The 23,726-nt window shown below is 37.1% G+C and overlaps 1 protein-coding gene across 7 annotated transcripts in view; it reads right to left on the bottom strand.

The window, feature by feature from the left end:
- Window positions 1–23,726, bottom strand: part of CGNL1 (cingulin like 1) — a 55,411-nt gene that overhangs the window by 24,286 nt on the left and 7,399 nt on the right. For 5 of the 7 annotated variants that reach the window (XM_048318122.1, XM_048318118.1, XM_048318115.1 and 2 more), the window contains 7 exons: window positions 14,928–16,527; window positions 14,309–14,403; window positions 13,287–13,380; window positions 12,281–12,382; window positions 11,755–11,903; window positions 11,129–11,264; window positions 9,113–9,325 (listed from right to left, as the gene is read on the bottom strand). In XM_048318122.1, coding sequence (XP_048174079.1) covers window positions 9,113–9,325; window positions 11,129–11,264; window positions 11,755–11,903; window positions 12,281–12,382; window positions 13,287–13,380; window positions 14,309–14,403; window positions 14,928–16,508 — 2,370 coding nt within the window. In that variant the 5' untranslated portion in view covers window positions 16,509–16,527. Of the gene's footprint in view, window positions 1–9,112; window positions 9,326–11,128; window positions 11,265–11,754; window positions 11,904–12,280; window positions 12,383–13,286; window positions 13,381–14,308; window positions 14,404–14,927; window positions 16,528–17,360; window positions 17,498–23,726 lie in introns of all 7 variants that reach the window. The other 2 variants (XM_048318116.1, XM_048318121.1) reach the window with 2 other exon arrangements.

Raw genomic sequence — 23,726 nt, 5'->3', positions numbered from 1 at the left:
GACTCGAACCAAATAAAACAAGTTATCAAATCCTAAAAAAAAGATATATTGAAAAAAATACGTTTCTGACCACAAAAATAGATCATATGTGGCAGAAAATAATCCATGTTCTAACTACTGATTTTTTTTAATAGTTCTCATACATTTTAATACTAAAGCTTGAAGTCAATTAGCTTGAGAAGTTAAGAGTTTACTGCAGAAACGAGTGAGGCAATAAGAAGATGACACTTTCACAGCTAAGTTACCCAAAACCAGCCCTAGAGAATTCAGAGTCTATTCTTGTCTATGGCAAAGACCTCCTGAGGCAAGTCACTCAGCCAAATATTTCCAGAGGATCAATAACTACATGCTCCTTAACTTCCTTGGTGTTTGAGACACTGGGTTTGGTTTCCATAGACTTGAGTGCGCAGTTGTGACTAAAGTCAGGAAAAATTGTACCCTGATTATATCAAGGACTATGTAATGGCTAACAATGTTAACCGAGGCACTTGAATTTGGACACGCACAAATAAAGGCTCCTCTCAACACTGATCTCTCTACCTCTTCCTTTCCTATACTTATTACAGGGCATAACATTACTTAGAAGATGACAGCTATGTTGAGAAAAGGAATTAAAAGTTTGTGAAAAAATCTCTATAATTCTTTCTCTAGAACAGGTTTTTAATAGTGTACAAGCTCCATTTAACTTGTAACAGAGGAGAAGGAAGCGAATGAATGCATGCACACACACGCACATACACTCACACACATATATATGTACATGTGTATTGTTTTGATATGTACACCTGATCTATAAAGTTTTAACTAGCATAGATCTACTTATCTGAGCCCACATAGTCACAGCTGCTGGACTTTATATGGATGTGGCATTCGGTTTTCAGCTTTAGGCCTATGGAACATAAGAGAAAATCAGCAGTAAAATACATTTCCCTGATCTTCCATCCTGCTCCTTTCTCAGGTGTTCTGCCTAACAATAAACTAACCTAATAAAGCTCAGCTTTGTGTCCTTGTATATAGTTATATATGTGTTCGAAGTATTTTAAAACATTAAATTTGGTCAAGACCCAGTCAAAATAATAAATACTGTTACACCACCTTTGTTGCAGAAATCTCAGTAAAGCAAATACATTTATGTAGTATTCCACTCTGAACTTTGTTGCAAGCAGTGAACAGGTAGTATAAAAGGCATCGAAATCTTTCCCACCATTCGTTATTGTGTAAACCCAAAGAAACTGGACAGAACACGAAAACAAGGTCCTTGAGATGCAAATGAAATGTTCAGTTTCAACCTGAATACAGAAAAAAATACTTTTGGACAGGAATGCAGAAAATATTCTGTGGCTCCACACCTTTTTTTTTACCACACCCTGCACACTGGCAGAGAGATGAGAGACGTTGTGTAACTGATCATTAAAAAATAGCTTTGGCTGACTTCAGTGTTTTGGCTGGTGAAACTCCCCTTTGGCAGTGACTACACACTACAGGATCCTTAGATTACTTTTACAAAATAAAGGAAGATCTGAAGTGTGTGGAAGTTTAGTATCTCATTCACCGCGTATTAGAATCATTAAATTTTGGCTAAATCCAATGATTATCAGGCAAAAGTCAGCAAATTTTTCTAAAAACCTTAACATTTCTTTTCAGAATCCAGTTCAACTGAGTATCAGGAATTGCATGTCCAGTTCTGGGCTCCCCAATCCAGGAAGGACATTGAGGTGCTGGAGCAGGTCCAGAGAAGAGCAGCGGAGCTGGGGAAAGGTCTGGAGCACAAGCCTGATGAGAAGCAGCTGAAGGAGCTGGGAGGGGTCAGCCTGGAGAAGAGGCTCAGGGGTGACCTTATCACTCTCCACAACTCTCTGACAGGAGGGTGTAGCCAGGTGGGGGTCGGTCTCTTCTCCCAGGGAACAGTGCCAGGACGAGAGGACGTGGCCTCAAGCTGCAGTAGGGGAGGTTTAGGTTTGACATTAAGAAGAATTTTTTCACAGGAACCGTGATTAGACACTGGAACAGACTGCCCAGGGAGGTGGTGAAGTCACCGTCCCTGAAGGTTTTTAAGGAAAGACTGGAGGTGGCACTTGGTGCCAGGGTCTAGCTGATAGTGTGGTGTTCAGTCATAGACTGGACTCAGTAATCTCAGAGGCCTCTTCCAACCTAATTGATTCTGTTATTCTGTGAAAACTATTTCAACCGATTAACTGTTTGTTCTTTAACAGCCATACTTTGAGAGCAAATCTCCATTCAAAATGAGCTGGGGCAAAAAGTGGAGCTTTTTAATGGAAGTAACAGATTTTCAGGGTTTTTTTTTATATTCATAATTGTGGAATCTAAGTAAATGACACAATAATCTTCCAAAATCTTCTGAAAAAAGGAAATGGTGGTGCTGCTCACTTCATTCTAACACTGGTGTAGAACACTTCAGGTATTAAGATACTGGCTGCTGACATCAGCTCTGAAGACTCATGGGCCACCTTTTTAGGTTGATGCTCGACTAGTTTAACTTCTTGAACTACATGTAAGAAGATTCATGTGGCTTCAGGGATTCATATCTACCCACCTCCCTCAGATGATCCAGAGGGGGGTAGCAGTGATGGAGATATCAAATATCTTTCTATTGTCTTTTCCTCTTCTTTTTTATATAAACAAAATAGTTTAAATAAAACAACTAGACACTGATTTCCTTAGGTAACATGAAGGTGATTTCCAACAAAAGAAAAAAAATCCCAAACCATTCTAGACCCAAAGACTGAACCTGAGGGAAAAAAAGACAAACGTAGTGATTCTCCACACAGCGACAACGCTTTAAATGCCATTACTATTAGCTCTTTTGTAAAGAGAGCTTTGAAATCAGTATTATTCAGCTATAGTCATCTAATTTTCAAAGTTCAGGTATGCAAATAACAGGTCTTTATTTCTGTTCGTACCTCTGCTTGTAATTCTGGCGTTTTTACCCACTGTGTACCTTTAGGCAATTCTTCTAACCCCAGACACTATTTCTTAAAGCAGTTGGAAGCCTTAGGATGAATAACAGAGTAACATCGAATGGCATGGATAATAAAATCTCATATGTCTACAAAAGGAGTACGAAAACTCCTTAAAAATGGAATGTTAGGCTACCAACCCACCCACCCCATCCTCCCTATGCCCCAAAAAAAGGTTACAACAAAAGCAACAAAGCTTCTGGAAAAAAGCCTAAATGGCTGCACTTGGTATTTTTGTACCTGACACTGGTTATATTAATTCTTCCCATCATCTCAAAATGAGGCCTAGCCAACTTTAACACATGGCTATGCCTTTGGAAATTAACTATTATTAGTTACCTATTAAAAGGGTGAGTGTTTTTTCCCTCTCTTAGTGAGGTACACTGCAACCAGCTTAAATTCTCTGCTGTACTTCAAGAGATTATTCAGTAAGCAAGTGCACAAATTTACAAGCAAGCCAGACTGGTCTCTCATTTCATTTCAGCTAGAGCCATTCTACTAACTCATTAAAAATTCACTGGTGACAGTTTAGAGAAAAGATTTGTTTTCTTACAAGGTCATTTTCACTGACTGAAATGGTACCATGTCCTTAATATTACTTCCAAAACTATTTAGGTTTCCATTTATTAGATGTAAGGAAATATTAAAATACCTACATTTTAAGACTGAGAATGCAGCCCTCTTTTACACAGAGCATATTAAACAAAATTTTCCAATTTAGGCATGACCTAACATTTATATAAGTTATAAAATGCAGGGCCAGGAAAGTATTAACTTCTTAACCAGTACCTGTATCAATGTCATATTATCCCCCTGGCTATGTATCATGACATACTCAGAGTGGCTTATACTAACAGTCCTTTGAAGGTCAGAAGTTGTTGGATAGACTGGAGTAAAATATTAACTAACTCTGTGTTCACATTGTTCCCTCCTGTTTGACAGAGTCAAACACTTCCCATACATACACACACAAACATATACTTTCAGAGACAAATCACCTGAATACATAAACTGGCTTCTGCTAGTAAGGATTAGAGATCCTCCTGATGGCATTAAAGAAGTACCTGGCTCTTGCCGAGGTTCAGAAACAGAAAAAACAAAAATTCACACTAACGACCCCCCTTCCCAACACAGACTTACTGGAATAGTCCTAGCAGAGGAAGGTTCACAACAGTTAAGTGACTATTACAGATAAACAGAATTAATTTTTATTATCCTATAGATGTGGTCCAATTCAACTCAAACAGAACTTTGCAGGACAGTTTTGCTCAGAGGTTTTCTTGACTCTACATACAGTATAAAACCCACTCAAGCTGTAGTTTCATGGTACTGCCTGCACCCAAACACACATACGTACCCACCAAATAAATGGAGGAGTAAATTGCACAGAAATGAAAGACTAGAGGAGGTGGAACTTCAAGACACAGTCACCAAGCTACATATTCAGAGTGCTTTAGAGGCACATTTTATTTTCTTGTTGACAACACTAATATTCCATAATTTTTTTGTTTGGTACTTCATTTAATGGGTCCTAAAAACATGCATGATGCTATTACCAACTTCCTTTCCACACACAGAACAGGCACATTGGGCAAAACAAAGCAAATCTGTCTCCCAAATGTTTCATATGCAGTTCTAAAATACATGTTTCCAATAATGATGCCTATTTAAGAAGTGCCTGCAGCTTTCCTTCCACCATTACACTTCTGTCTGTGTACCCTCTCTCCATCTGTGTTTGTACCACACTGAAAATCAATCAGAATCTTACCAGGCTTAGAAGGCTGGTGAAAGAGGGCAAAAAATGAAAGGGGGAGAGGGGCTAGGTCATGAAAGATGAAACAGTGACTTGGACCAGTCACTCCACTATTTGACTCTGTACACAGTTTAGATCAGTTACCAACCAGCTTCTGTAACTGAAACAAAGAAGTGTTATTTCAACGTGGCAAAAGCTGCCTCAGGCAGGCAGAGGAAAGAAAATACCCATCCATGGCATTTCAAATCCTAGATCACCTCTCTAAAATCTTTTCCAATTGTTGCATATCTTGCTTGAGGTGAACAAACCAGCCTCACACACAGCATTCAGGATGCAGATTCAGATATGCATAAGAGGGCATAACGATGTTTCCATGCCCGAGTAATTCTCATTATATCATTTGCTTCTTTTGCTGCTATCAAGACCATGGGTTTTAGCATTATTAATTACAACCCCAAGATTTCCCTTAGAGTGGAACAAGGTAGCAAGATCCTACTGGGATTTTTCATATATATATATACAAACATAATTTTACAGTTACATACATTAAATCTATCACTTAAAAGTACCAAAGTGGCTCTGCAATGTTCCACACTTATACCTTCACTTTTCCCCAAGTAGCTTAGGTAACCACTGTTCACTGAACAGTACTTTCCAAAATAGGTTCTCAGAATATTCTAAATTTAGTTTTGCTTCATTTTACATTTCAACTATGAATTCCAAGCCATTTCTACAAAAAAGGCATACAGAGTATATCTCAGTATCATTTGGAATGCTTAAGCTAGTTTTTGTTAAGTTTCTGCTCTATGGGGGAGATTTTTATTAGCTTTGAGGCAGAAACATCATATCATCAGGTTAAGTAGAAAAAGATTCAACAGTTACTTTTCATTTCAAAGGTCTTTACAGTTTGTGCTAGATTCACCTAAATTAACAAGATGGAGAAAAGCTAAAACCAAAGCTTCTTCTCATGTATAATATCCAAAGCTTTATATAATTTTCTTATCTTGACGGGGTACCCTTGTAGTTGGTAACATGTGCAGAAAGCAACCACTGTCTTTTACTGTTCCTACATTTGTTCTGGTAAAATTCCTTCTTCTCTTTAATCATAACATAATCATATGTAACACATACATGTCAGTTAATGGTAACATGATCACCAGCTTCATTGCATTCTTAAATGTGTTGATAAATTAATCAACTCTAAACTCTGAGTGTCTGTTTTAACATTCTGAGAACAAGGTCAGACATACGACATGCCAAATAAATCGGTCAAGGTCAGGTTTAGATAAGCCTCTTCCTAACGTGATGATTACAGCTTTTTCTGAACAACACCATTTGTTCAGACTGCTTCTCTAAATACAGACATAAATGTGAAGTGCTGAACAGTTTGCAACTGCACTCCTGAGCTGATACAATTTCAGTGGAATTTGAACAGTACTAGTTGCAATCTGCTACAACCTTTTACCTGCAGTATTACATTCCAAAAGCTATTTCCAAATTTTACTGAAACAGTGGCACTTCATGTACAGTGATAGAGCACTCATGGTTAAAGTAAGTACAATTCTGGACTGTTGTGTTGTAGAGTCAGATTAAATAACAGAAATGCTTCTATGGCATGAAAAACTGGAATGGAATTCATATTAATCTTGCAATTATGGAGGAATCTATTCTTAATCAGAAAGACATTAATTTTAAAATTTGTTATTAAATTAAAGGCAGTTATTATCCCACAGAGGTATGTTATGGAAGAGTAGAACTTTTCCTCTTGTTAAATGAAAATAGTCTGCTCTCAGTTTCAATAAACAAGCTATGAAATCAAGAATAGTCACAGCCATCTCAAGACCACCACAAGCAAAAGACAACACACAAAAGTAAGTTAAAAAGGTAAACTGTAGCAAAGAAAAATAACATCTATTAAGATATTTGTGGCTTTACATAAAAATCTCTATTAAAAAAAACAGAAACCAAATAATGACAACAATAAAAACCCAACAAAAACCCCCCAAACTAGCACCACATTAGTGAACATGAGAACAGAATCCTAATGACAAACAACCCTGCTCTGTTCTTCTACCAGATAACCTTGAGTATGTTTCTAACATTATTTCCAAACAGATCTATCTGGATGATTTAGAAGCAACTTAAGTACAAATACTCTTGTACATAGAGATCCTGATACAACCTCATCTATCGAACATCAGTATCCACATTTTCGGTATGACAAACCACTATTACAGCATTTACACTCCTGTTTTCCTCATCAAATACAACAGAATGACCCTTTCCACTAATCTTTGATGTAGATTTCTTGTGTCCTGCCATCCTGTATTAATCTTTCCACCTTGCAATAATATAAAAAAAAAAAAAAAATTAGCAGGCCAAGTAGCTTCAATTGTATATGTCTCCTGCGTATTTCAGATTAATTATAATCCAAAGAATTAACAATATATATAAGATCACACCAGATCAGTCAGCTAACTTCCTGCAGAGAATGGTTATACTTTCCTGATAAATGATATATCAAACTCAACAAATAATCTCAGCCAGCAGGCATAAAAATAATGTTGTGCTTCAAGAAATCACTGAGTACAAATACTAGCAAGATTTAAAAAAAAAAAACCAAAAGCGAAACAAAACACCACCTTCCCATTAAACATGTTACAAGTTTTACTTCAAATAAAAATTTCAACTCAAATGGGAAGAGAACTGGTACGTAGACCAACACCAAATAAATTTCACTTTTGAACATCTTATTAAATTTACCATTATATAGACTATGTCATGCAAGTAAATAAATGCTATTTATAACTATCTCTAAGCCACAGCAACCCAGTCATAGAGCCATTTCCCAGACTGTGTTATTGTTATACCAAACAGACTACTCTTTCATTTCTTGTCAGTCGTAATTACAGTTCCATAATTGAAATACAGTAAATTACCATGCACTAACTTTGAAAGATGGTTCATTGAGGTTGAGCTGTCACTACAATTACTGTGTAATAAAAAATGATAATTTAAATGTTCTGCTTTTCTCTCAAAGAAAAAAGTTTATTCAGTTCATGCAGCTCAGACAAGTCAAATATCTTCCTGATGATGTAAAACAAAGAGAAACAACACATTTAAGCAAAGCCCAACAATCTCAAGTACAAGTCCTAGGCTGCATAAACAAACCAGCATTTATAAAATTTTCTAGCCTCTGAAGAAAATTGCACATTTAAAAACAATCCTTTAAAAGGATAATCTTTTGTCAGAATTCAATCATACAATATCTATCCAGCATCTTCCACGAGCTCCTACTTTGCTCACAGCATATAAAGCTTTGGAAACTTCTTTTGAGCTTCAAGCCTAATTTTTCCTCAGTTCTTACGTTTTAGGTCACAACCAGCAGGGTAACTACAACTCACCTAAGACCAGTGTAGGTAAAAAAACATATATTAGCATGGGTATTTTTAAGCATAGAACTGGGCCTACAGTTCTGACATTGGTCAAGCACGGTTTGCCTGCAGAAATTTTCTCAAACATTTGAGAAATAAAACAAGGGAATACAGAAAAGACACAAAAAGCTGTCACTGTAAAAACAATGTTCAAAACTTTAAGAGAACTGTCCCCATCTCAAAAAAATCTGTCAATATATTCCTACCTGCTGCCTCTACAAAGAAAATTTCACAAAGGACATCTTTTGGAAAACAGTAACATATATGCACATCTGAAACTTGTTCCTATTCTCCCTCTCACAAAGACTTCCTACTGATGCTGGAAGAGGCAATTCCTTCAGTTCTGTCTTCTTCCTGTCTGATTCAAAACACCCAAAACCCTGCTGTTTCCTTGTGCTCGGACTCCTTTGACCATTCAGTAAACAAGCTATGTTCAATAAATGAAAAGGACACAAAACACAAAAAGAGGTTGAATGGACAAGGTGGGACAATGCAACCAGGGAACAGGATGTGACACAAGAAGCTGAATGTAGGAACAATGGGCCGCAAAGAACTGCAGAGAACTGGTAGAAGTTACATGAACACTATGACTGGCAAAGCACACTGGTGCTCTTTAAGGGCATCTTCAAGGTTTTGGTGATTCTGTTTAACCCAAGACACGCAAATGGTCCTCTGCACTATACTCCCATATATTCTCCCTCAAAGTTTGCAATTAAGCAAATGCAGCGAATAACTGCTTGAAGAAACGACCACAACTTCAGGTGTGACAAACAATCAAAACATTAGGTGTGTATGAAATAAAACTTATTCTGAGCAGCCAAGAATCTCCTAGCCTAAATCTTTGCCTATTTTGCTAAGAAAATAGTAGTACCTGAAAGCATCTGGTATACAGCATCTGAGAAACATACGACCTTTCCCTGTTGAGGTAATTGTTATCACTTACGTACCTCTGTTGCTTTCTCCAGGCTCTGTCGTAGATCCAGCAATTCTTTATTGTGTTCCTCTTTAAGTTTATCCATCTCTGTGTCATGGCTGGATACCTCTTCTTTAAGTGCTCCTTTCAAAGCTGTGAGCTCTCTCTCTCTCTTTCTCAAAATCTCTTCTTGCTGATCTTTCGCTATTAATACTTCTTGCAGATCCTGCTTCATTTGCATCAGCTCCTAAAGCCCAAAATTAAACACAGCTGTGTGTCAAATAGCCCATGTGAATGTTCTGTTTATGTTTCACAGAAAGAAAGCACATAAGCTCCCCAAGGACAACTTCGTTTAATCTGACTGACATTTTTTACAGCTTTTATAGAAAGCTAAAAATTTACTAAACCCTAATATTACTAGAAGTATAACACATAGCTGATGTTTTATACAATAGGTCAACATGTCTGATGCTGCAAAATTATCAAGAGATTTTAATGGTGTATGTTATGCCATCTGCAAATAATACAGGAGTCACTCCTACATCCTACTTTCAGTAGCAATAAGGTAGATAAGAACAAAGACAAAGCATTTTCCCCCCAGTTGCAAGATGAACAAACTCAGCAATAATTCTTTGCTTTCTTTTCTGCTGGAAAGAATAAATAAAGTTGCTTCTTCAAGTGCTGAAGACAAAACAAGTGCTTCCCAACCAAGTCCATGTCTTCACACCCTTCCTCCTCCCACCAGGGTAAAGCCTAGAGGTCATTTCCCCTCTCCAAATTGCTGGGAAGGGAGTGGATAGTCAGTGAATCTGAAGACTAAAGACATGCATGCATACAAAATACAGAGTAACAGAAACAGTCAAAAATGTACCCCTTCAAGAATTCTCTAATTCGGTATTTCTCAAGCTGTGAATAATTGTACTTTCAAAAGAGAATGTAGGCTTCCCCTGCACTGAAGGAGGATCAGTACATCTAAACCATTCCTGACAGAATCACCTACTCTGCCGTTAAAAGCCTAGAATGGAAGCAATCCTACCCCCATCCCTGAGAGTATCTTCCTCTGTTTAATTACCAGTATCTGTTTAAGTATCAGTATCAGAAACTTTTTCTAACACTTTCTTTAAATCTCTGCAGCTAAGTCTCTCATTTCTCACTCTATCTCCACACAACATAGAAAAATTGATCACTATCACCTTTCATTCTGTAAGATGTGTTTTTGACTCTTCCCTCACTTCTCCATTCAGATTGAAGTCTTTCTTCATAGGTAATGTTTTTCAGTACTAGCACCATCATTTGTGATATTCCCCTACTTGTGTCCAACTTTCAATTACAGTGCCTGAGATTTAAGAGAGTAATTTAAGAGTAATCAAATCTCACCCATACAAAACAAGGTAGTTAATTCTACTCAGCAGATCTTGCGTGCAAACATCTTTAACATTCTTGCACTGATACTCTTACACATCCTTATCAACAAATTTAATAAGCTGTGTTTCTATTTCATCATCAGTTTATTAGTATAACCACGGCTACAGACAATTCCTCTTTCATCCCAAGGCGACAGAAACCCTGTAACTCTTTTGTTCCTCTCCAGACTCTTACCCCTTCTCTTTTCTCCCTGGTCCCAATAGAAAGCCAACAATCTAGAGACTGCTCTGTTGAGTTCTTTTAATTTTCTTAGTTGAATCTCATCTGGCCTTGATAATATATACATCTTCTTTGAACTGATCTTCCCTGTTCTGACACAAATCCTAATTGCTAAAACTGACTGAGATTATTATCTGATAATAGTGGATAACTCACCTGTGTGTCAACCATTAAGATATCTGTTCTCCTGCTCCACAAAACAATGGTACTTACACTTTGTATTCCTTTTAGGGTTAATGCAGTTATCGTAACATGCTTTCTTAGGTCACCTAATAATGGTACATTGGTTTGGATTAATAGAATAGGAAAAGCAAAGGCATGTATTTCTTCCACCAGTATCTTAATCCCCTCTTCTCATGCAATTTTTCTGATTTTCTGATCCTCCTTCTGGTACTTTGTAACTAACCTCAATCAGAATCTCTTTCTCCCCTTCATCGGTATGTTTTGCATTATCCAGTTCATCATGCATCTCAGAGAGCTGGTCTTGAAGATCTCTGATCTCAGTCTGGTGTTTCTCCTGTTCCATCTTCACTTGAAAAAGCCTCATCAGTAAAAATCAGACAGGATTTTTTAATTCGTAGAAATACTAATTTGTTCATTCAAGTACTAAAAAGACACACATTCCCATGTTGCCCACAAGAGAATGGGATATAATGAGGCAGAAAAATTAAATGTCAGAGGGGTAAAAATGACAAATCTTCTAAGGTATTTAAGTGGGGAGTTGTATTTTATTTCAGACCTGGTACTCAAGCCATTCAAACGTTTCCACATTTCAAAGACTTGAACTATATATTTTGACTGTGAAATATTAAAGCAATTTGCACTAAGAAGAAAACTATAAATTCAGCAATCTTTCTCTTCCTTCTAGATATTCTAAAGACGTAACTCTTTTAAATGTAGACACACTTCCTACAGTAACAAATGTCACTCATCTGGTTCCATCAACATATTCTGGAGACACAGGTACTTTTAATTTAAAAGGTTTAAGAAAAGGTACAAATTTCAATGATAACTTTTCTAGAATTAACTCACTCCTCCAGGTTTTGCCTGAGTTCCTTCTCGTTTTCTTCCAGCTGCTTTTTTAAGGCTTCCTTTTCACATATACTTTGATCAAGCTGCAACTGAAGATCTTTCAGGCTTGCTCGTGTAGCCTCTCTCTCTTCTTTGGAATTTTGCTGATTCTGAATTTTGTAACCAAAAGTTAAGCAAAATAGTAGACAGCAGCTACATGAGTAATAGTTTGTCTCTCAGTCCATGTCTGTCTGGCTGCAACCAACAGATTAACATTTACCTCTGCAGACACCTAAGAAATTCTTTGTGCATGTGCTTTAGTCACTGCTCCTAACTCCTTCTCAAACACTGAGAAGAGATTTTTTACAAAGGGTAACAATGCTATGACCAACCACACTTTAAATAAAAAGCCTTCTGAAAAAGCACAGGTATAACTGGATTAAGAAGAATATGAAGCAAAAGGGGTTCAGCTGGAGGATCAGTTGTCACTTATTTTTAAAAGTGTATTTGAAATAGTCAGAAGCTTTATAACAACAAAGTGCTATACCCTAATTTCCAGATCCAGTTTTTTCTCTAACTCTTCCACTTTCCTTTCAAGTTCTGCTTTTTGTTCCACCAATGCTTTTACTTCAGCCGAAGAATCCGAAACCTACAATTAAATATAGACATTTATTCCCACAAAGCCAAGATGTTCCTAGAGAATAGCTTCTTTTTTTTTAATCTAAAGCAAAGTTACAAGCAAGACTAACAAAGTGTACCATCAACTGCCTGAGCTCACCAGGGATTTTTCATATGGGTCAGGCCAAGCTAAGATTTTCAAAGAAACCATGATTTCATTTTCATAAAACTTCTTGGTAATTGCTCAAGGCAGGTTGACAGTAGAACAGAAAATATACAAATATAAAGAAAAATTCAAATTAAGCAACATATGAATCAAATCATGTGTATTTGGGGCCAATTGTACTGAGATATCACTAATTATGCAAAATGGACATCAAAGGAAAGCATGTCCTTATCTTAAGACAGATTTTTCAAATACCTTTTTTAGGTAATTTCCTAGGGTGTGTTTTGCAAATAAATAATGCTGTCATTAATAACAAAAGCTACATGAGTCTCTCATTCCATGTCTGTCTCACTGCAGTCAAAAGACTAACATTTATCTCTGCCAAGAAATTTTATCTTTACCCAAGAAATTTTATGTGAATGTGCCTAACATTTTTCTTCACTGCTCCAACTCCTTCTCAAATACTAAGAGATTTCTTAAAAAGGTTAACTGCGCTGTCAGCAACTACATTTAAAATCTTCTGAAAAAGCACAGGTATATCTAGATTAAGAAGAATATGAAGAAAAAAATTTTCATTTTTAATTCTCATAGAGGATAAAATAATAAACAATAAGCATTTAATCCTTCTCATGCCATCAAAATTAAGCTATACTCCTGAGGAACTACATTAATAGCTTAGTTAAAGTCAGTAAGGGGATTCAGATTCTCCAAGCCCTCTCTGAATACTGCACCAATTGAAACACATCAAAGCAAATTAAGAATTCTTTACCTGCGTCTTTCCAGCAGCTCTTGACTTTAAAGTCTGAATTTTCTCAAAAACCAAATTCACTTTCCTCTTTGTTGCATCATCATTATCAGGGCTTCTAAAATAGACAGTACAAATAAGCAATTATATGATCAAAGTTACTATTTTGTTAACATGAAACCAAATTCGGAGTGTCCAAACTAATTACAATCTCCACAAAAACACCCAAAATAATACAAACAAATCAGAAATTATCTTAACTATGATTTATTAAAATCTTTAAAGGGAGGAATTAAAAATTTGTATTCCAACTGTTTTCTAGAAAGGCAACCAAACAAAAAAGATCACTGAACTCTTGAAGTGCAAATCTCTTCTGTAAGACTGTGGCTGTGGAAAGACATATTCAGCATGTATATTATTCGAACAGACCAAAATAAGTAGTTGTACTAGGCTTTACAAGCCCTGAGTACTGTACCATAAAATAACACTTAAACAGGCCCCAGAACCTGCTATATCAGGAATGAAAAGAAATTTAAATGTATCATGTATTTTTCATTAAACCTTCCTTTATATTTCAGTAAGTTATCAGTAGAAAATACCAAGAGTTACAGGTGCACAAAGGATTAAAGGCACAGCAACAAGAGGGCTTCTGTCAAACCTTAGGAAATAACACTTTGTTGTTGTTGCTGTTTTTAAAAAACCCAAATGCTTAAACTTCCATGAGGTATGATCTGGATTCTCCAATAACCTCTGTATTATACAAACTTTAATTCCAGATGTATTTAAAAGACAAACCATAATCTGATTCACAAGTTTCAAGGGCATTTAATCATATCCTGTACAATACCTTATGTAAGTCTTGATAGCCTGGGTACTTGGGGATCCTATAATTAGTCCTTAGAGGACACAGCTGAGATACAGAATTGTGAAAAAGATGTTTAATTTAATTATAGCTTTCACTTTACTGTTTCACATTTTAAGTGTAATAGAAGACAAATACCGAGAAAATACAGTCTCCTATCCAAAAGTTAAATATGTTTACTGACCCTTCCTTAAGGTAATTGTAAAGTATCTGCTTAGCAGTCTCTTCATTAGTTTGCTGTGCAAGATCTTGCTGGCCTTTTAAGAGATCAGGAGTTGCCTAAAAGATAAAAGTAAAATGTCAAAAGACAACAATCCTGTAAGAGTTATAAATACAAACGGTATGACTGGACTTCTCCATTCTATCCTATTAATGAAAACTTTTATGTACTATGGACCTCAAGTTCTGAAAGAGCCACTGGAATTTTGGCTTACTACAATAAGAAACTACACTTCACACCAGAAGAAAAAAGAAAACAACTTGATTTCGCATACATATCTTTTCACATTCTACTTTTGTGCATCTATGTTTAAGAATCATCATAACATCATTTACGAGAATCTGTCTGGCCTCACCACCTTCCTTTACCCATACAAAAATCAGTTTTGTTACAAATCAGGTTTTCTATACTTACAACAACAACAAAAAATTTTTATTTACATTTCTCCAGAACAGTCCCATTTGAAAGTATTGTATGATGGGAGTTTGTTCTAATGAAGACCAGAAAAATACACAATTAACAATATGGCAGCTTTCGTATGCTAGAGTGCAAAGGACCGCTTAAAGAACAAATTCAAAATTACCTGTATATTAGGGACGGACGGAAATGTTTTTACAGAGATCTTCTTGGCTCCTGATTCAGGTGTACTTGTGATTGGGTTTGGCAACAACAAAGTGGAAGTTACTGTTTTAACTTCCTCTCTCTTACTCTGTCCTGGGAGTGTAGCTGACCTACCCGTCAAGCTCTCGGTATCAGCTCCAGTACGTTTATGGTGTTGCAAAGAGCTGAAACTGCCACTCTGAGTGTCTTTATTGGGCACTTGCAATTTTCCAATACTTCGAGCAGAAATCTTCATCTCTTTGGAAGGTGACTTTTGATCTCTGGATAACTGCTTGTGAAGGCAAACTTTAGATGGTCTCAGCAAGTGCTCAGTTGACTTACCCAAGCTTTTACTGAATTCACCTACAGAATCAGAATTTACATCAAGTCCTAATGACAAGGCACTATCAACGCTTCTTGATCTTTTACGATCATCTGGATGAATTCTATTCCTTTTTCCTGACCTGCCTCTTCTGTGAGCATCAACTTTCTTATCAAACTTTTCAATTAGCTGATCTACTCCTGGAAGTGAACCAGTGTCAATATCACGACCAGTTCCTGGCAAGAATGGAATGTATCTCCTGTTTTCATGCCGGTTAACATTGTCTGCGTAGATGGCATACTCTTGGTCATCCAGTAAAAATCTGTATAAGGAATTTGCAGAAGTGGGAGTAGCGGATGAGGACGATGATCTCCGTGAGTCATTCAATACCGGCCCAGCTGAGTCTTGCCTGCGGAAGGGAAGAACATCTGGTCTAGGTTTTTTTGTCTCAGGATAAGCAGTGGGGCTAACACACGGGGATCCTCCTGCAGGTGAAAATGACTCTGAAACACACGTGTCACTGGGGCTGATAGCGCTACTGGGACAATCCAGCAGCTGCTGATTTGAATCTTCTACTGACCTGTTCAGATGTATTTTTTTTGAATTTGCTTTGGTTGGCTCTGCAAGGTACTTATTTGTTTTCTGTAGGGATGCTACTTTAGATGAGGAAATCCAAGGCTTTGCTTCAGTTTTTTCATCTGCAAAAGACTTAGATTTACTGCACACAGAAGACTGGTAATTATCCAAGTTCAAGTTATTTTTTTCAGGATCATAAGGCTGCAGAAGTTCAGGATGTCTTTGAAAATTCAACAAATATGAAGATTTCATAGTTTCATCTCTAAAATCTGGCATTCCACTTTCCTTTTCAGCCACATTGGTTATCTTCAGTTTTTTATGCACAGACGGTTGCATGTGCTGTGTTCCAGCAAATTTTGTACGTTCACTGATTTTGTCCTCCAACTTAAAAGCAGTATTGGAGTCTGTGGCTGGCTTGTTTACAGTCTGAGGAATGACCTGCTGTTCTTTTCCAGGAGGAGGAGGATTTTCTGACAAACATCCTTCTGTATTGTTCAGTACTATGTAAGGATGTCCATCGATTCCTTGGACTCTAATGCTGACACCATAAGACCCTGCCCTAGAATTTTGCGCATTTTTAGTTTTTTGAGTCTCTTCACTTGCGAGTTCAAGAGTGACTTCATAGTCCTGGTGCATGTGCTTAAAACCAGCAAAATACGGCTCCATGTCTATCAGAGGATTATTCCTGAAAAGGAGAAAAATTACAAAATTGTCATTGTTTTAAATAAGTTAGATTATTTCATTAATTACTTTATTCCACCATTCAATGTAACTATGAAGACTAATGGCAATATGCAGGGAAATCAATATCCAAGCTCTACCAAGCCCCAAGCAAATACGCTGTGATACAAAGACAAATGCCAGACTGACACATTCTGGATCAATGTAATGTTATTCTATAAATGTTACCTTCACACAGTTGGTGCTCATTGCTTTGTAATCAAATGACTTCAAATATAAGCAACTCTGGTATAATTTTTTGAATTGAAGCATGACTTTCGGGTATTTCCACTATATTTACTGAAAGACTGTACCCTTCACAAACCAATGATCATTTTTAAGCCAGCATTTAGGACCAGCCATATTAACATTTAAATATAAGCCCAGGAGAACAAAACACAACCAGGTAGTTTTAGGTTTTATGAGTTTCAGGTAACTAAAGCACTGCAAGGAAGGTCAATATCCTCATTCCTCTGAGTTGTGGTTTTTAGGTACTTGGGTTTCAACATTTGTTTCTAGTGACATCTGAAAATAAACTTTTTCATTTATTATCTCCTTGTCACCCCTAAGAATAAACTTTCCTACAGATTAATTTAACAATCTCCCAAATGTAAACTTGTTCCAAAAAACTCTAGTTGCTATTTTAAAACAAGATACTTTGCTGAGCAACAAAAATAGAAAAACACTGCTAGTATTTCCAAGGTTGACAGTGCCTTTTTCAGAAGCAATGGGAATGCTAACTCCAGCCTATACGGGCCAAAACCGTTTCAATCTAGAAAACAATAAATTCAACCCTACCTGTGTTTTTAATGTTAAATGCCATTCTTTCTTTCTCTAACAGCTGGGTTTGCAGGCAGTTTTACTTTACTGTCTGTGGCAGATTATGAGCCAACTGTCTAAAGGCAGAGGCAGTGCAGTGACAGTAGGAGCTGTGTCTACAAAAGAATGGAACACAAGACTGTGAGACTGATACAAAACCTGGAGGGAATAAACTTTTGAACTGAGCTGGGGAGTTGAGTCATCACTGAGGCCTGACAAACCCAAGACCACTAAATGATGGTAATCAGCAGGAGGAAACCAAAACAACAGGGTATCTCATGGAAAAACAAACCTCTGCAGCCAGTTTCACTCTCCTGTCTATCTCAGCAGGAACCACCTCCCTCAGATATTCTAGTCAAGAGCAGAGTTCTCATTTTTCCTGACAGTGAATGAAAAAGTTTGGCTCAATATTCACAGTATACTGATTTCCATCCAATTCTTCGTTCTACCAGGATAGCTCCCCTCAAAAACCACTCTCTCTCTCTAAAAACCAACTAACTCCAGCTCCTCCTCAACAGCAGGCTTGTAAGTTAAAGTCACACATGGCACATTTGCATGTGACTGTGCAAGTGAGAGAAACCCATGATTTACACATAGTTGGTAGCACTCATCTGTAGTGGATGAATATGTGAACATCGTTACAAAAGGCTCTCCACACCTGGCAATTCCAGCCAGGTTATGGATGTCACTAAGACAAACTGCTTAGCATATGAAACTTTACACTACACCTTCAAGCTGTATTAGCAGACCTATAAAGAGAGTAAAGTTTATCTGAATTTATCAATAATGGTATCAACTAAAAAATATAAAAAGGAGTCAGTAAAAATAAACCTAAAAGCTAAAAAACCCATAAATTACATCAATCAGTATAAGGAACAGATAAGCAATACATTACAATATGTCTATTAGGGGTGACAGCAAAAGCAGTGCTTTCAAACTTGTTGCAAACTTGCTAAAAATATTAAATAACCAGAAAAATACAACCAAACAACCCCCACCCCCTCAAAAATAACCACGAAACACCAACTCTCCTCTATATGAGGAAGCAATATTTAGGTGAATAATCTACCTTAAATTAATATGTTTAATTTGTCTTTAAAACCATAAAGAAGTATGTGTATTTGTCTCCTTCACATGCATTGTACTAATAAAACTCTACATTTATTTTTTATTATATTTACATTTTATTGTACAAAAGGATAAAACTTTGTAGAAATAAAAGAGCTAAACCAACTGGTTTTTAAATAACACATTTTATCTTTCTGGAACTGTGGAAAAAAAAAAATTACACATATAAATTCCCATGACATCAACAAGAAAAAAGACAGATGACTCTACTATTCAAATATTTGAAGGTTTTACTTAGAATTTCTATTTTGTAGGATGTCAAGCTGCATTGGGTAATACTCACATGAACTACATTATATCAAACAGCTGTTTTACAATACACAAAAAAAGTGGTTTTGCAATTTTGTAAGCATTTTTAAATTAAAGAAAAAGCATTACTGGCTTTCATCACACAGAGCCTTTCTGAGGAAATCCTGAAACTATGTTAATTGATTAATTACAGTTGCAGTTATTCTCCTGCACACACATCATACAGTCACATCTCAGGCTCTGGCAGGGTTACAGCAACAGAGGAGGATAAAAGGACTGAAGCTGTTCCTCTCCCATCTGTTTGTCCTATTCCTCTGACAGATGTCACCATGTCAAAAATGAAAACATCTGAAAACTCTGATGGCTGAGTACATACCTCAGTCATGAAAAACTGCAGATTGGCATACTCAGGTAAATGAAATCAGCCTTGTGCTCCATGCTGTGACCGACTGAAATCCTGACATCTGATACAGTGCAGGAGCTGACAGCTGGGGGCCCTGACAGCTACAACTGCCCAGTTTTAATCTTCTGTAAGTCTGCTGAAGCCCTCAAATGCTATGACAAAACAGTCTGTTTACTCTTCAGCTTATGAAAAGAGGTTAGATATTTAAATGACAGCTGGGAAGGCAATTTCCCTGTTTGTGTAGCTCCTTGTTACATACTTGTAGTTACTTAAAAAAATAAAGAAGCTTTTTTTTTTAAATAGAGAGGGATATAAATCCAAATTCAAGGTCTTCTACCAAGCTACTACTTTAAATTTTAAACAATATGGTCTTGCTAGTAATTTTAATTGCTGTCTCAGAGTTTAAAAATACAATTTTCAGAAAACGGAAGCAATGACTGTTAAAGTTTTAATTAGGTGAAAGACTATCATTCTATTATAAAATCAATTCCTATCTCATATCTGTGAAACAAGTATCATTACAACATCATATACAAATTAATCAGAACATAAGAAAAGACTGCTTCAAGAAATTCGTTTCTTTTGAAAATATTCTACTTGCTAAAACAGATAATACAGTCAATGACACACAACCATCAGCATCTTGCAATCAGGTCAGCAGTAAAGCACCATGGAATGATGGGATCACCTGTTTTGTCAGCAACATGGCCTTGGACTGCCTGAGGTGAGCAGAAACTTTCAAACTGAATTTGTGTTTTAAATTCATTGTCAGGGATAGCAACCTTTAAAAACTTCTATGAACAAACAAACAAAACTGGCACTCAAAGCTGCTCAAGCCTTTCACTTTTGAGACTTCTTTCTAAAATTAGACTTCATAAAGGCGTTTAAACACTCATTTTAACTACTGACTTCAGTGGGTATGGAAGTCCCATTATTTTATCATTACTCAAAAATGGTTTCATTTTTTGGAACAACTTCTTTTTGCCAAAAATAGAAACTATGACATTTTTGTTTATAAAGAGAACTTGTCAGCAGAGGCTTTCATATCTGAAAATCCAATACTCTGCATGCTCTTCTGTAGCAGTTTGTTGTTCGGTGGTGATATGATACTCTGCAATGAGCCACAGGAGATGAACACCGAAGGTTTAACAGGTCAAAAACTTTTTGTTTAAATTCTTTAAAAACATTTCCTTTCACAGCTATTTTCTAGCTAGCTAACAGGAGCTATGTGAGACCTGCCTGACAAAAAAGAAAACCTCTGTCATCTGGAACCCTGGCTGCTGTCCCTGACAACATTAGCAAAAAAGAGTGCCTTTGAGAAATATACCCCTGTGCCAGCCAGGTCTCTTCCCTTCTTAACATTACAGCATTACAAAGGCATGGAATTGTCTCCACTACCCATTTCAGTTCTTCTTTAGCCAAATCTACATGACAGATTTATTCACAAAAATTGCTTTCCCAATCCTGTTAAATGCCAAACTCTGCATGAGAACCTTGCTCTCCTGTATCCTGCCCACACACCCTCATTACAAAGCACCTCCGGCTTTGTGCTCCAGCCTTTGAGCCAACCACCTGCCTTGGACGGACAGACAGACAGACAGACAGGGCTGCCGGGACACACAGTCCAGGCAGAGATGGTGACCAGCGTGGCGGGACACACTATCCCACCAATGGATATGTTCCCTGGCCTCCTGAAAGAGCCACACATGCTTCAAAGGTACTGCTTCACATTACACATATGCTCCTTTTGCATACATCTAGTGAGGGAATATGGAAGAATGAAAGAGATCTCATTGTTCTTATGGCACTAGGACTCCTCCCTAGCTCCCTTAATGTCAAAAAACCAGAAACTCCCCCACATCCAATACCCCAATCCTGAGTCTCCTCAGACTGGATCACCTGAAGATTTTTCATTAAAGGAAGATGAGGGCATACCTCATTATCTTCTGAATATTTTGGAATTCTGAAAATGTTTAGCTATTTGAGGCTAAATTACCAAATGACATTTGGTTCCATGTAATTTATTTCCAGATTTTATTACCATAAGAAAAAAAAACTCCTCATGGCCCATATTATTTAATCAGTGTCTTTTTTGAAAAAGCAGGATGTAACAGTTTATGGCTGTTTACTCCAGATATTTCACATGCACAGCAAAATTCCAGGAAGGAACTATAAAATTTGTCCTCCAGCCTTACATAACATTGAGCTTGCTCTCCAAGCTAAATAATGGATTCTCTGTGCAGCTGACTATTCAGAAAGTATCAGCAATATCACACGAAGTGGGTGTTAGGTCAATAACAAATGACAGCGTTATGGAAAAAGGACAGGAAGTAACTTTAGGAGAGAAGAGGAAGGAAAACTTACATTCTGTGAGGGTAAAGAAAAGGAAGCAGACAGGATAATTCATGGTAAGAGCAAAACTGTAATGTTTTTACACTTGATGGAAAACAATGTCACAAACATACATTGCAAGTATGAGGGGAAACTTCATCATTGTCAACCCTATCTACAATTTGCTTCTGCAAAAGAAAAATGGGCCTGGGCTGCTGCGCCTTTTAGTCCATGTGGAAGATAGCTCTGGGGTAGGATAAGTTTATTTCATCTACTGCTTACAGAGAGCAGAAGGGAGAAAAGTGCAATTTTAAAATTCTATATATGGGACTGTAAAAAAAAGACAATAAAACTCATTTAAGAGCAAACTGACAATATCCAGCAACAGAAAGACATCTGAAACAAGTTTGCTATCTTTCCAACAGATTCCTTATCCCCATTTAAGATTTTTTCCTACTTGAGGTTTTTTTGTCTATATAAAATTGTATTTATAGCACATCTGGCAGTTACTCCCCCCAATTATTAGAAAGAAAATGATGATAGTTACAGTATACAATGAAACTGTCACCATTTGTTTTTCCCCAGCACTGTCTGTAAACTGCCACTCTCTGTCTAGTGGTCAAAATTCAAAACTTTCAAAAGGCCTATAACAAACGACTTTTTACAATATATCATGTCATACTATATCTGCAGGCATCAGCGAGGAAAAAGAAACTACTCAGAGATTTATTTTATTATTGGTCAGCTTTTCTGATGTTAGCATCAAAGACCTACCTAAAATTTCGATAAATTGAAGAACTGGAAAACAAACCACTGAGTTTTCAAATATTCATTCCCGTTTAAACCAGCCCAAAAAGCTGAATGTCCCACCTCTTCTTCCTACTTGTTGGAAGGAAAGATACTGTGACAAGTTCTATATTTGAAAACAATCAGGAGTTCCAGTGAACCTAGGCCACATGGCACGTATTTTTCAAAATTCCATATACCAGTGTTAGACTGCAAGGACTTATGCTTGGTATCATACAGACACAAGACCAAATCAAGGCATCTTCAGCATTCAAGACAGGGCTGACCTATCGCTATAGGCAGAGTGAGCCTTACATATTTCATAAAAACCTAGCAAATTATATTCTTCAAAAAACACTCCATCTAAATGCACTTAGTACTAGATGCCATGCACCACCTTAGCTCCAGTCCCCCCACGCACCTGTATTAGCAACTGGTGCAGTGTAAAGAGGAAAGGACCAGGTGTGACCTGCTTCATCCCCTGTGGTTCCAGAGCTGTACATCCAACACTGCACTGCTCCCTGCAGTGAGATTCACACCCACTGCCAGTCCAAGCTATGCACAGTGCCCACAGAGAAAAGTAAATACTGGAGGACCACACACCCACAATGCAAGTGGGCCATGCAAGCCTCCCTCCAAAAGCAGTAATTCCAGCCTCCACACCAGAAGCCATGCAGGTCTGTGCCTTTCAAAAATGCAACGTGAGTTGTTTTTTTTTCCTTTGACAAGCTGTGATTAAATACGGTAGTCATATAGCTTTGGGTGCATAATGAAAAATGAAGTCCAGCCAGGAACACTGACCCAGAGAAATACTTTTTTATAGGAAGTATGTCAACATTTCTGAATTAATTGCTTTCATTTTTATTCTGTGAAAAATACCACTCTCTATTCTGATTTCAGATGGCAGCCTATAGATGACAAGTTAGAACTTCCTCCTGCAGGATGAAAATTCCAAGTAATTCTTTTCTTCCATAGCTGTAGTGAAAGCCAACAGCCATGCTTTGGTTAGTATGCACTACAGATACTATTTTATCAATTTCTCCCAAAATGCAGCGGAGCAAAGTGGATGATCTTTGGTTTTGCTGCCTTAGAAAGGAGAATTTCAGTTTCAGTTCCCCCCAAGTATTACACAACCCTACTCAGATAGCCAGCCAATAAAACAGAATATTAGTAGTCACCTTTCCAAGGACAGGAAGAGGCTGTATTTAATAAAGACTGTCAGTAGAAGAAACAACTAAAAGCAATTAGAGTAAAAGATACTGTTCACTTGCTTACAACTTGGTTCATACTCCCTCTGGCTGAAAAATGTTGTGTGTGAGGAAGTCTCCATGTTTGAAATATAGAACATCTTGTTAGTCCTATGAAAGTATGTGACAGATCAGCCAAATGCTTGAGCTGTGTGACAACTAGCAGGTTTTGTTGGCTTATTTGTTGGCTGTTTTTTATTT

The sequence above is a fragment of the Corvus hawaiiensis genome, chromosome 13 (genome assembly GCF_020740725.1).
Source record: "Corvus hawaiiensis isolate bCorHaw1 chromosome 13, bCorHaw1.pri.cur, whole genome shotgun sequence".
In the NCBI taxonomy this organism is placed as follows: Eukaryota; Metazoa; Chordata; class Aves; order Passeriformes; family Corvidae; genus Corvus; species Corvus hawaiiensis.
Note: the sequence above shows the minus strand (reverse complement) of the source record. Positions and strands in the feature narration are given on the sequence as shown.